Here is a 14,918-nt window from a genome sequence, read left to right as displayed (position 1 = left end):
TCAACCACTGTAGGCTACACGATAATGAAGATGTCATAGAAATAAAATGGAAAACCAGCATTATTGCCTCAAATATCAATGTATTTCGCGTCATCATAAACAAAATCCTCTCCTTATACTGCACTTCACAAACGTTTACATTTGCATGCTAGAATGAAAAAACTAAACAAATCTCTAATTGAATAAAAAATAAAAAATTAGCTTTATGTTTTTACAATTGTTAGTTTTTCACTTGACCAGTGCTCACATTCACAGTAAATCAACACGAACATGAGGGACAGTTATCGAATTAATGAGCTCTTGTATTGGAGAACCAACAAAAATGCCATTTATTTATATACACTATATGTATCAAATATTAGCAAGAACATAACAGGATAATTCAATTAAATTCTGATATGATTTGGATAATTTCTTACAAGTTAAAAATATGGCTTATACTCTTAGTCATCTGGTTATGTTATATTTTCTATTTCTCATATATAGTTATCTTTTTTGTGATTTTCTAACCCAAGGCTATTTACAAACAAAACAGGTGTACAACAATGGATATCTGCTCTCATTCTAAGACCCGAACACTTTGTAAAACATGGCATCAGGATTTGTCTTGATGTTAAGGTACTTTATCTAGGCAGATGTTACATAGATTTGTGCAGTATGTAGTGATAGGGTAAATATCAATAAAGGTATCAATAAAGATACTCTGCTCAGACCAAAGAGAATTATGTAACACCTTCACAGATCAAAGAGGTTAAATCAAGGACAAAATCATGGCACCTTGCCCAGTTCCATGGCACTTAGAACTTGGTGTGGGCGGTGGGATAGAGGTGGTATGAAAAAAGGGCAGTTCCGCAGTTGAGGGGCAGTGTGATTTGTTTGGTGGATGACATTTGCCTTGTTGTAGTAATACCTTGATTATGCTTAGTTGTGTGTGGGTGTCGCACACCGAAAATATCAGATCTTGTATTGTAGATCTAGTATTTTTGGTGCACAACACCTGTGCGCAACTGCATATAACTCAGGTTTAAGAAGTTAACAATCAAAATCCCCTCCCAAAAAAAGAAAGAAAACCAAAACAAACAAACAAACAATAAAAAACTGTTACTTTTTATTGAACATATCCATGAGGGGGCCCGGAAGGAATTTCATGACGGTGTCCACGATGCTCTCCTCCTCTTCCTCGTCGTCACCACAGCCGGTGGGCACGGCCTTCTTGGGGCGGGTGAGGCTGCCCTCGGCGGCCTGCTCCAGGGCAGCTGCAGCCTCTGCTTCCTTCTCCTCCTTCTTTTTGATGCCATACTAGGAACAAGCGGGAGACAATCAGAAAAGATGCAGCCATTTTAGGGAACTATTGTTTGTCGTTATCCCAAATTTAGACATCGCCAGTCCCTCCCCCCCTCCCATGTGTACTGTGGTCCTCCTCGTCACTGCCAACCCCCCCAACTGGCCTGGGGACGGTGTAATCCACACGCCTCCTCCGGCACACATGGAGATGCCAGCTGCTTCATTTCACCTGACAATGCGTAGTTTCACGAGGAGAGCATCACGTGCACAGAGGTTAGTGATATTTTCCCCAAGTTCCACACTGAACAGGTGCCCTGACTAGCCAACCAGTAGGAGTCGCCAGTGCAGCGACAAGGACACAATCCCCTGCCAGCTTGCGGCCCGTGAACTCTGCCAAGTGTTCGCTGGAGAGAGTTTGACCTCTACACCACACCGACAACTTTCTAGAGGATTTCTTGATGCTACGTATATTACAAAAGATGCGGGACACAAACAAAACCAGAAGCAGCTATTTTATATATAGTAAACCATGAAGTCTTTGAACCATACTTCCTGTGACTGCTCCTCTAATTAATGTTTCATTAAATGTCATGCAAGTTGTGTTATTCAGCAAAAGTGCTGCATTATCAATTAATCCTAAGGTGCACTATAGAATTTTGTCAACCTTAGGAAACAACTTTGCTGTATTCAGCTTGCATTAGAGGCATTACATATTGTAACCTTTTGAAAGTGTGTGTGTGTGTGTGTGTGTGTGTGTGTGTGTGTGTGTGTGTGTGTGTGTTTTTTTGTTACCCATCGATGCTTTCACACAACCATTATGTTTGTCTCTGTGTGTTTGTGTCTATATTGTGACTTTGTTTATGAGAACAAAGTCATAACATGCTGTTGCATTGGCTTTAATTAGACCTGTCAGAATACTTTATATACCAATTGACCTGGCACAGAGCCATCTGATCCTTACGATGTCTTGCTGACATTGCCAACCATTAGCTTAATAAAATATGCCCCTTCAGGAATAAAACAATCATCTGAAACATTGTGCTGGTCACTGCTGGATCATGTCAGCTGGTAAATTTGTTTTTGCAGCATTTTAATCCAAGCTTTAACAATTTTGGTCTCTTCTATGATAAAATAGAAATTATGTAGTTTTGTGGGTCTGAGGTTTTCAGGTTTTTGGTATTATGTCCATGAAATGAACAGCATTGGGCACAGAGGAAAACGGGTTGATAGCTGTCCGTCCGTCCGTCCGTCCGTCCGACCGACCGACCGACCGACCGACCGACCGACCGGCCGGCCGGCCGACCGACTGACTGTTTGAGCTTGAGTCAGGTAGGCGGAAAATTAGCTGGACTCGCCAGTGACCCCTTCACTACTCTCTCAAGTATAAGTCAATGTGATCCTGGGGCAGGACATTTCTTAAAGGGTAGTTGGCCATTTCCAGCTGGTGAAGCTGTGCCTGGAGGCAGCGATTTGTGCAGATGTGGGTATGCTACAGTGTGGAACAAAGATCTGCAGGATAATCAACTCGATCCATTCAAATACTTAGTTTTTCATCTCCACTTGTTATGTCAGTGCATCTGTTTGCCATTCAATTAAAACCCCTAAGCATCTACCCCAATAGTGTCAGTCAGACCTAAAACCCCCTTTTTCCTCAAGCATTGATATTTCCTAAGATGCCTCACAGGAACATACGGGAGACTCACTGGAGTCCTTTCTCTTCCTTTCAGAGATCGCTCCTAGCCATCTATGATAGAAGCCAGGGTATTGAGGCAGATGCACAGACAAGGACCAGCAGACAAGGATAGGGTTACTAGTGCAATGCTTTGAAGAGGATACTTCAGTTCTAATCAATGGTTTCCTTTTCCCCCCACATATATAGTTTTTATTTTTTTATTTTATAGTGAACAAATGAAACTCTTCAAATATTGATTTGTGGCACAGATCTGCTGATTGTGGATTTAAACTGCTTTCAGACTACAAGAGTAAGGACAGATGAAATGTGTTCTGTCATCTACTCACCCTCATGGCAGCTGGCGCACAGATACAATTCCTTTGTCTGCACAATAAGAGTGTGCCAGATCAAATTAATACACTAGCAGCTTTCACCAAAACAAATTAAGTCTTGTTTTTAGTACAAGACTTAAGTCTTGTAATTAGTTCTTTGAATTCCAAAAACGCCATAAAAGTTCCATAAAATTACTCCACACAGCTTGTACAGCATATTCCAACACATTGTATTGATGTTTTATCTGGAATAAGGGTGAGTGGATCATGACAGAATTATAATTTATTGGGTGAAATATTTCTTACGCCCTTTTCTGTTGATGTCAAGAGTGAAGAAATCCTCAAACAGTATGCACTGTTATCTCCTGAGCTGTGTCGTTCTAGAGGAAATAAAGACGTTCTCTCTTTTGACTAAAGCTGTTAGAGGTCATGTTTTATAATGTCATGCCAAGTAGCTGGCAAACAATCCTACTCATTCTCACTCCAAGGCCGTAATATGGTGACAATTACATTTTTGACAACAATAAAACATGCTTGACTGGGTATCATCTCCTTACCATTCTATCTTGTCTAGCTCCCCTCTGTTTATTCTTTGCTTTCTCTCTCTCGGTAGCTATCTTATACACTCTGTTACACTACGTCTCCCTCACTCTCTCACACTCTATTTCTTTCGGGCTCCTGCAACAGCAACAAAGGGCTGTGTCTGTGACAAGTGAAGTGAAGACAGTCACACTTAGTGAGCCCCTCTCCAGTTCTCTATAATCAAACACTTCCACAAGACACACTCTCATTTTGCTCTCTCACACTTCCACCCTCACCCGCCTTTTGTCTCCTCCTCTTGCAGTCACTCTAATACAAGTGTCCTCAGGACACAGTGTCTCAAAACTCAGCCTCAAATTGTCTCAAAGGCACCTTGGGGGGGTGGGGGGTGTACTCGTTGCATTCACAAAGTTAGGAGGAGCACTTCATTGCAGAGAACAGATACATTAACACCATCATTTGTGATCGTGATTAGTGGATGAATAAAACATGTACTGTAGGACTCATTCAGTTAACAGAAGGAATTGTGAGGGCCCAAAAGGGCGAGAGAGAAATAGAAATACGTAAAACAAAATCTCAGTATTTGCTGGTAACTCAGTGGTCCACAGTACTTACTTTATCCCATTAAAACCGGAAAGCATCCGTGTCATTTTAGATTTTTGCGTTGGCTAATGAAAAAATGCCAGATATACAAACTCACAGCGCGTCACGCCGCAAGCTTGTACATCTGCTATGTTTTAACATTTTTGAAAAATCTTGAAAGTGTGAGGACTACTGATTCAGAAGGCATTTGCAGAATCGGCCTCAAGTCTTAATGGGTTAAACCAGTCCCCACAAAATGATTTACAATATGAACTGAAAATAAACTGTTGATCTTTTTGTTATGTCAATGGTTTGAGTCTGACTCATTAGTTGTATCGCATGTCATCCTCTCTCACCATTTCATCTGTGCTCTCATCCTACCCTCTGTTGTCCTTCACAGTCAAATCCAGAGTGTTCATTTAGTGTACAGGTCCAAAATGGACCTGTACACTTTCAGAGTTAATTTAATACCCAGAATTTTGCTGCTGATAGAAACAAGACTGCTGTTCTCAGCCAGCTGGTCCTTGTCTACTTAAATAAGAGTAATACATTATTATGTCTTTTCAATCATAAGCTTCATGTCACAGTGTGCTGGGAATGTTGTTTACCTTTTCCCTGATGCCCTGTCGGACGCCCTCTCTCTCTGCTTCCATTTTTGCATATTTGGACTTTCGCTCCTCCTCCTGTTGCCTCAGCGCCTCTTGCCTCTCTTCCTCTTTTTTCTCTGCGTCAGGATCCTTCTCACTAGACTCCTCCCCACCAAGCATCTTCCCCATGTCTTTGGTGGCCCCTGTTTCATGAGAGAGACAAAGATTAGGATGGCTGAAAGCATGGCAAGAGAAAAGACGGTGTAGCGTATTTATTTCAATTGGTTGACATCTGTGTCAATCAATTTGTGTTTCACTATGTCGCTAAGACAAAGCCCAGCTCTATCTGTCCATTCATGATGGAACAATGGGCCCTATCTAGCAATAATGCAATCATTACCAATCCTCTTGATTGCTTTTATACTGCTCTCTTTTGATGTTGCTTGCTCTGACAAAACAAATACAATGTATAGCAACCATTCCATCAAGTGGACCATGGGTCAGGGCTGGAGAACAATAGGTTTCATTATGGCATGGAATCCCATTGTAAGGCCTATTATGGACAGATAATGGAAACCATCCCGCTCCTGATAAAAGGATTTCCTTCACACAAATGCAACACACATGCAACATGCATGCAACAGGCCTTTTCCTTCCGCAATAACATTTTAGTTATAGGATATAAATGCAAGTCTAAGTCTCATATTCAGGCAAGGTGTCAGTTGGAGGAGCTGCTGTGGTCTGTACGGTACATCCCCGCAGAGCCATGGAGCCTGTACATGCATAAGACATTTTGTTCTCACACCAGAGGTCAGAACTCTCGTCTCCTCTTCCTCTCGTCTTTCCGGCCGAACAGCTGGAAGCATTGCCGACACTCAGCCTGACGAGCCCTGAATGTGCTACTCAGCTCGGTTCTAACTCGCTGAAAATTGATTTTTAATGACAATGGGGTCATCCCAGCCGGTGAGGACATGCATGCAAAATGTACTGTACCACGACTTCCTCCCCTCAATGAGTCTGCCACTTCCTCGTTTGCTACGAGCAACACCTCTCCTGCTTTTACCCCAAATTTGTGCATCTGTGCTCGTTGTGTGGATTGGGGACATGGCAGCCATCCTGCCTGTGCCTCCCAGGAGAAGAGCCAAAGATGCAGCCATCTGTTTCAGCCAAGAAATTGATGAGACAGCGATGACCTTGGGGTCTCTGGCTGTGGTCCACACTTTACTCGTCGACCAGCCAAAACAAGCCCCACACTCCTTAGTCATAATGAGTGGGTTTGAATGCTAATTAATGAATAAGCAGGCATGTTGGTGTTTTCTCTGTATTGTTAATAGTTTGTTGTTGTTGGCAAACAAATGAGAATTGTTGGCATGTTTTATAAAGACCGCTGTAAAGGCTTTGGAGTATAAAGGGATAGTTCACCCCAAAAAAAAACATTTTTTCTATCGATTAGTCACCCCATGAAGACTTGAATTCCTGGATATGTTTTTGTTTTTGTTGCATTCCTAAGCCAATAATTTGATGACCAGCGGACCAGTCATCTAATCAATAGAAAAAAGTCATTTTGGGCGTGAACTATCCCTTTAAGAAAACCTCTTGACATTTCATGTCTGCCTATTTGTACCCAGCCACAGCAGCATGTACACCCCAAAATGTACCATCCCAAAAGTTTTGTTGTTGTTGTATTTTCTTTTCTTTATTAGCACCTCCTCCTATGAGTCAGAAGGCACTAAGGCAGACAATGATGACTGATGCCCAAGGCCCCACCAACCAATAGACACAGCTGGGTGAGTGATTAATGTGATGCCGTTTGAGAACTTGCAATTAAGCAGAGAGACTGAAGACCATGCGGTGATGAGCATTGAGAAGTGAGATGCTGCAGGACCCCTCTGTGTGCCAGAGGTGGCCCCCCATCAACAATCCGTGTATGGAAGGATGGATTGGATACATTACAAGCCCATGAAGAGGAAGCAGACCACTCCCATTTCCAAATGTTCTGATACAGGACTGTCTGTGATGAACTTGACGTGGCAATGAGTAACAGAAACCAGTGGAAGCAGAGTGTGTCTCAGATTTCGAGGGGACTTGGAGGAGGATTACGCAGTCTATCAAAAGTGAATATACTATATCACTGAATACATATGTAGAATCTATCAACAGTCTATCAACAGTGAAAATACAGCATGAATGGATTTTCATGTACACCTTGTACGTAATTGACGTTGCAATTCAAAATGAAGCTTCGCTGAGCAAGGATGTGTCATTTGACAAATCGATTCCTCCATCCTTACAGCTCATCCTTGCTTCTTATCCTTGCATCTCTCCCTCGCATCATTAAGTGGGAGGAGCTAAGCCACGAGAAAGGGACGCAAGTGAGGGATGGAAAAATAGCTAGTGAGAGCCCCAGGCATCATTACTGCTCCCTACCGACAGCGTGGCTAATCTTAGCGCTCAAGGCTAATTAGCTCGTCTGATTGTGACAAAGTTACTGTGTAGCAAGCAGCAGAGTAGTTGTTCCCAAAGCTTTAATGTCGCCAAAATGCTGCAGGCTGTTGTGACCATAGGTTGTGACTAGGAACTGAAGAGAACTAAGAGTCTGAAATAGGGTTTTAAAAATTGAAACTCTGCAGTAAGATACATAGTTTGAAGACACAAAAGAAAACTATGATGAACTCCATAAGACACTGCATCAACTTGGGACATCTGTCATTTTTCAAAGTGATCATGTGTGCATACATTTTTGCATGTACTGTGAAAGTCAATACCAAACCATATGAGCTACACATTCCAATGCTATAGTGCTATTCTGAGTCATGACCAAGATTCCAAACTCTATGCCGTTATCAGTGTTTCAAAAGCACTTAGACAAACCTGATGATATTTACATCACTATTGTGGCAAGCTAAGACTCTTAACCACTTTCAACCGGTTGTCCCAAATTTGGGCATGTCATTATAGGCAAACATTTTTGAAACTTTTCAAAATTCTTTAAAAATAGCAGGTCTACAAGCTCACACCTCGACTATATTTGCAGAGCAACACTATTGTATACTTTTACTATCATAGGTCAGCCAGAACCCAAAGGCCATATTCAAAGGCAGAAGAAGACTTATTTGCATTTGGCTTGAAGAAGCACAACGATTTTTAACTTGAACAGAATCAGCGAGAGGCTCAACTTTAGAATGTTGAAGGGTCACGGCAGTTTAAACGATGCAGAGTTATGTAAAAGCTGGTGTGTGCTGGAGAGCGAGGAGGGTTTCTGAGAGTGTGTGTGGGTGTATGGAGATGGCATGTGTGATGTGGTGATAGTACAAAACCAGAATGTACTTCTGTGTGTGTGTGTGTGTGTGTGTGTGTGTGTGTGTGTGTGTGTGTGTGTGTGTGTGTGTGTGTGTGTGTGTGTGTGTGTGTGTGTGTGTGTGTTTGTGTGTGTGTGTGTTTCGACTTTTTGGTATTTTCGGTTGGGTTTATGTGTGATGCGATGTTAAATGAGTGTCCTCCAGGTCTGTGCATTTGTTTTAATACAGTAGCCGTGTGTGTGCGTGAATGTACGTACAGTATACACTGTATGTGAGTGTGTGAGGTTAAGTAAGGTAGCGTGCTTCTTGCTGGAGGACATGAGGGGAGGATAGATTGACGACACATGAATGATGTCCCCTGTGAGGCGGGTTGTGCGAAATGGAGAAAGAGAGAGAGAGAGAGAGAGAGAGAGAGAGAGAGAGAGAGAGAGAGAGAGAGAGAGAGAGAGAGAGAGAGAGAGAGAGAGAGAGAGAGAGAGAGAGAGAGAGAGAGAGAGAGAGAGAGAGAGAGAGAGAGAGAGAGAGAGAGGATAAGAGAGGGACAGAGAAAAGACAAAAGAGAAGCAGAAGGAGGAGAGAGATGAGGACAGGAAGAGTGAGTAACAGTACAAAAGAAAAGAGAGAGAAGAGAAATATGGAAGAAGAGAATGATAGACATCGAGAAAGTGAGAGATAGTCATATTCAGACTTAGAGAGAGAGAGAGAGAGAGAGAGAGAGAGAGAGAGAGAGAGAGAGAGAGAGAGAGAGGGACAGAGAAAAGACAAAAGAGAAGCAGAAGGAGGAGAGAAATGAGGACAGGAAGAGTGAGTAACACTACAAAAGAAAAGAGAGAGAAGAGAAATATGGAAGAAGAGAATGATAGACATCGAGAAAGTGAGAGATAGTCATATTCAGACTTAGAGAGAGGGAGATAGAGAGCGCAAAGGAGAGGGATAAGCGAGTATCAGTGCAAAAAGAGAGAGAGGGAGCGAAAGAGTGGTCGAGTAAAAAAAACAAAAACAGGATCAGCTCAAGGACTCTATGTTCCTGCTCTTCCATCTGTCACACTTCCTCACGGGTCCCAGGACTGTGGCCCAGCGTGTACCTCCCTCTCCCTATCTCCCCATCCCTCCATGGTCCCTCCAACACCACCACCGCGCCACCAGCACCAGCACCACCACCCCCGGCTGCTCCAACCCTCCACTGTCATTAGCCTCCTGTGCCCCCACCCCCCGCCAAGCCAGCACGGTGGCCCCAAACACCCAGTGGAACGAGCACTGTGACAGAAGTGCTGCCGCAGTGTAACACTGAAGAGGAACAAAAACAGCAGGGCTGGGTAGAGGAGATAGGAGACGCTTTCTGTCACTGCAGCTTGAATTTAAAACGCCATGCCAATCAGCGGTGTCCTGCTATCGCAGCCAGTTACTGCACATTCTGCACCTGCATAATATAGGCACAGACCTAATGAAGAATGTTGTCGCTGCGGATCTGGTCTGTTTCTCACTATCATTCCCCCACTGTTTCGCCTGATTAATTGTAAATGACTCAAATCGTTTATTAAAACGGCTGAAATTCTGTCAAGGGACAAAAGGAACATGTTGATTCGGAAACGTGTGAGGTCCATAGAAGTGAAGTAGAATTCTTACTTCTTAGGGGTCAGTGGAAGGTTGTGGAAACAACTGGGCGCTGTGTTGCCAGTGTGCTGCAACAGCTCTCTGTTGCTAAGCTTAAACTCCCACACAAAGTCCCTGCTGTTTGCTGTGAAGGCTTGAAAAGTAAAATATCAGAAAAACAAACCCTTTGCCAGAGCAGCTATGAGTTATGTTGAGACTAAACTGCCTGCTGGTGTATGTTTCTAGCATTGAGTCCTCACCTCGGCGATCTAACGATCTCCCTTCACTCAAAAAGAGACTTTAAGTCAAGTTATAGTGGTGTCCTTGAAGCACTCTCTGAACACATTGCCTCAGACAAGAAGAGAACACAAAGCTCAAAGCATTTTGTTTCAGTTAAGTTTGAGGTTGGTGGTGATTTAAGTCCCAATCACAGATTTCAATCCATGTAATAGCTACAGTGGTATGTTTGTCATCAGCTACTGTATATTGCTAGGGTGCTAGGTCTGGACTGATTCTACTGAAAGAATCAGTCAATCAAATTACCTTCACATTTTAGTTCATATGCTTATTTGGAGTAGCGTAATAGTGAGTGAAAAAGTTTAAATGGCTTAAAAGTCTAGACTCCTTTTCTGTTGTTGTTGCCTGTGCTGTCTGGCTAATTACTGTCATGATGCGGCTGCCATTTTGTCTTTCATGGGTGAATGGATGTTTCTTTTTCTTCGAAAAGAAAATAGCAATAACTCGGTCAGTTAAATGGAAAATCAAACCTCCAGAGATAGTGTGGGTTTCTTTCCATTTAGAGCAGAATAGTGGATCAATTTTCCATTTCAAAATTCCTTCAAGCAATTCCTGCACAGCCCATCACGTCACCGCATATGGGTCACGTGAACCCTCTCAGTTGTAACAGCCTGAAATGGGTGAGTGACCACTGAGAAACTGATGGTACAATTGGGAGCTGTAGATTTATCAGCAGGAGGGTAATAAAGAGGGAGGCGAAGCAGGGACATAAACGCAGTAACGCACATGACTGGTTGGTGTGTGAGCTGGGTGGAAATAAGAGAGGGGGAGGGTATTTTATGGGCTGGAAGCGAATGGGCAAGTGGATGCCATGTCCACTTGTGTGTGTGTGTGTGTGTGTGTGTGTGTGTGTGTGTGTGTGTGTGTGTGTGTGTGTGTGTGTGTGTGTGTGTGTGTGTGTGTGTGTGTGTGTGCGTGCGTGCGTACATGTGCAGACACCTGCGTGTGTGCATACGCATGTGTGTCTGACCACCACCATCAGTTACTTAGTAAATCTTCCAGGGTTAAATGGGAAGCAGAGGCAGGGGATACTCCTCCCTGTGCTTGATCATCCGTTGGTCGCCATTATCACTGGAAGGCAGACCCACAGGCTCTGGCCTTGGCAAAGGTTTTGCAGGGACAGGCCACAATTTATAACCCAATCTTGGCACCAAGGAGACCAGCCAGGTAACCGATCCATCCACCCTGGGAAAACCCACACCCTTTTATAAAAGAGTGTTGGCAGTGCACCTCTCTGTGTGTTTATTTCTTATTGACATAGATGGTAGGGAAGCTGCGAGGAATGCAGTGGGGAGACAAACTGTATGAGGCAGGCTCTGGTGGGACTGTTATTGCGATTGTGATTATGGAGGCAACGATCTTAATCACTGTGCCATCATCATGTTGTTCTCTCTTTGGTTTAATCTTTTCAATAATTTGTTCCGGATTTGTGCAGAATCCAGACCGTGGATAAACTCATCTTAAAAACCCCAAGGGATAATAGCGGGACCAACACTTCGATCAGATTTTATGTGGGAAAATGTATGCATATATCAGGCCCAAATCTAATAATGTTCAATAAACAAAGTGCCCATACAGTATGTACAAGCTTTTGTTAAAAGACAGCAGGATCATTTTCCTGGTAATGTTTCTAAGCTCATTTTGCGTGATGAAATTACATCTGTTTTAAATGTAGTTCAAGGTCCCATAGCTTGCTGTGGCTCGCCAGATAAAGCTCTATGTTTAGCAGAGCGTTGCTCTAATGACCCCAGGAAGCAGTCAGCCAAGTGCCAAAAATCCCAGAGAGCGATCAAGTACAGTAGCTTCACGACTGATTATGCTAGAGTCACTTAGATAACCAGTCAGTGGAAGCGACAGGGCAGTGGGCAAGCACGCATCGCAACCCCACGACACCAAGACGTCAGAGAGAGAGAGAGAGAGAGAGAGAGAGAAAGGCACAGCCTCAGAGATATTTGAAGGGGATGAAAACACTTGCAGCAGAGTATACAGAGTGCTATCAGCTCGTTCCAAGTCAATCATCTTGTAGTTAAGATGTGATTTGTCTTCGCTTCTTGGATGTCAACTTCGCATTTGCCTGTCTCTGCTTGTCTGTGGTCAACACCATCAATGTACTGTATGATTATGTTCACACTAAGGGTAATTCAGTCATAACCTTTCTCTCCCTAATACTGTATTAATTTCACTGCTGTTAATTAGTGCTAAACATTAGGCTATTTGTACAGTTGGAATCTTATATATTTCATGTCAACTCATGTACTCAAAGATTGTGGCCAGGTGAGTTACAGTATGATCTGTGCAAGATCTACAAAATTCACTATGGTGTTTTGCTGTTTACAATCAAGAAAACATCCATCAAAAATATTTCCAAATAAGTACATTTATTTTGAAGCATGATTTCCTGAACAATGAATGACAGACATGCAGTTGTTATGCAGATGCTAAACAGTGCTTTTGTCTATGAAAACATGCTGTAGCATAGATAGATTATGGTGTAAATGTAGCTATAACATATTTTAAATGTGTTTTTGGAATGGAATGTCAGACTGCAGATGCTTACTGTCCTTTTGGTTAATCCTTGTTCTGCAATTACGGATTAAATTAGTGTATCTGCTTCATCAATTCAGTGGCCTGCATCATTAAAGACCAGGGGAAAAATACCCTTGACAGCCAGAGATAAGTTTGTCTGGCCAAGTCTCTTGGAAACAGCAAATCAAAACAGAAATGAAATGAAATGTCTATAAGCATGATTAGTATTGAGCAGGGGTTCTAAGGATGACAATGTCAGTCGGCTCACAGTGGTTTGAGCCAACTGACCAGAGCAGCACAGCCTCAGAGGGACCGCTAGCAGGGCTTTTAGACTCTTAGTCTTGTTATTTTGGCATATTACATGTGACTGGTGTATCGTATCGTGAAATTAGTGTATCGGCACACCCCTATATGCATTATGGTGGAACACCAGGTATTTCATTTCTTTTTGGAATATATGATACTTTTATTTTCACGGGACACACGCATTTACGAAACACTTTCTGTCCATAACTAAAGAAAGATACATCATTCGGATAGTAGGATACTGCTCTTTCATCCAGTCTTTCCGTCATTGAAATCTTTAAGATTAAGAGTATTTTGCTAGGTGCTACATATGTCACACCAATTGTCTGAAACTTATGTCACACCTCTGCAATTCTCTTCGACGCTGTAGTTTGTTCTAATTATAACCTTATTATGAAGTACCTGGGGTGATGGCTCCAACACCTTAACATTCCATCATGTGCATGCTAACATACTGGAGCCAATTAGCAGGCTAACCAATTATCAGGTTCCTTTCCACAATTCCATCCAGCATGCTAAAGAACTAAAGAAAAAAAAGGATCATTAATACAGTTACATATGGGAGTTATGTATATATACCCAATTTAGTGACAGGCACTGCTGGGCACTGAGCAGCTCCCCTGGAAATTGGGGGGTTCGATGCCTTTGCTCAAGGGCACCTTCACAGGTGCTCCCAGTATTCTATTTTCTTGTATATATTAGGTGTCTGCTGTGGATGAACTGTTTAACAAATGTATGTAATTGTATAAATATAGAACGTTTCCACTACTGTTTTGCTTTATACACGAGACAAGTCTATAATTCTATTCTATTCTAAACTATCCTACTCGTAGCGAGACAGTAATGTTCTTATAACCAGGATGAGTGAGCTAGAGTTCCAAGCTGATCTCTTGCACATGCATACTGTACCAATGGCAAAAGAAGGTTTTGTTTGAACTCGGCAGTCCAGAGCTATGATTTAGGAGGAGCCATCAATCCTAGATTGACATTTGCTGTAATGATGTTTTCTGCATGACTGAGGATGGTGGCACAGCTCGCATCTTCGCTCTGCTCCGCAGCGAGCCTCACTATAGATCCATGCACCTGCTTTGACAGCCACTGTAGGACACCTCCCCTTTTTCGCAGAGAGGACAAAGGCGACTCCTGACATGGCTTTTCTTCTTCCTGCGATTTTCAAAGCTGTCGCTAAACAGCTTAAAGTAATGGCCCTGGCTCTTTCCTGACGCCATTCTCATCTGTCTTAAAGAGTGTTGGGCCTGAGCCTGGAACGTAAGTGATATAGAAGCACTGTTAGTATGCATCCCTGGTGTTCATGTTAAATCCAACTGCAAATCCTTAACCAAGCAAAGAAGAGCTAAGTATTAAAGCCCGAAGGCACACTGTCATCTGGTAGATCAGAGAGTACACGCAGCAGAACTTTACTAAAGTCCAAAGAATTGAGTGTTCCGTATATCTGTCAACTATTCACTTATTTTGTTTGGTTGAATTACTATTATAATATCATTTGGTCCCAACTACTTTGGGGTATTTCTCACTGTGTATAATATACAGTGAAATGTATCCACAGGGTGCGCACTGCAGCACCTAGGGAGCAGTTAGGGGTTAACTGTCTTGCTCAGGGACACTCCGACATAGACCAGGGCGCAAACCAGGGACCTTCTTTTTCCCAGGCTGCCTCTTTACCCATTCAGCTATGGCCGCCCCTACAATTTACAATATTCATGCGGTAGCCTGCTTTCCTATCTGCAGGGATGGGAAACCCCACCCTAACAGTCAACAAACTGTAACTGTGAGGAAGCAAGTTGCCTTGGTAGCATGGATGTAGCACAAACCTGACTCATCACGTGATTGAGACACGTGATGTGAAACTTCCATAAAGTGTTTCACCCTAGATAAAAGG

General features: G+C 42.8%; 1 protein-coding gene across 1 annotated transcript in view; it reads right to left on the bottom strand.

The window, feature by feature from the left end:
• Window positions 1-889: 889 nt before the first annotated feature.
• The window catches only part of cplx1 (complexin 1), a 45,968-nt gene continuing 31,939 nt past the window's right edge, over window positions 890-14,918 (bottom strand). Inside the window, exons 3-4 of the mRNA XM_084042138.1 lie at window positions 5,019-5,200; window positions 890-1,299 (exon numbers count right to left, since the gene is read on the bottom strand). Coding sequence (XP_083898264.1) covers window positions 1,102-1,299; window positions 5,019-5,200 — 380 coding nt within the window. The 3' untranslated portion in view covers window positions 890-1,101. The remainder of the gene's footprint in view (window positions 1,300-5,018; window positions 5,201-14,918) is intronic.

This window comes from Gymnoscopelus microlampas, assembly GCF_963454915.1.
Source record: "Gymnoscopelus microlampas genome assembly, chromosome: 18".
Lineage (NCBI taxonomy): Eukaryota > Metazoa > Chordata > Actinopteri > Myctophiformes > Myctophidae > Gymnoscopelus > Gymnoscopelus microlampas.
The sequence above is the reverse complement of the archived record's forward strand: the minus strand, read 5'-3'. Positions and strand labels throughout refer to the sequence as shown.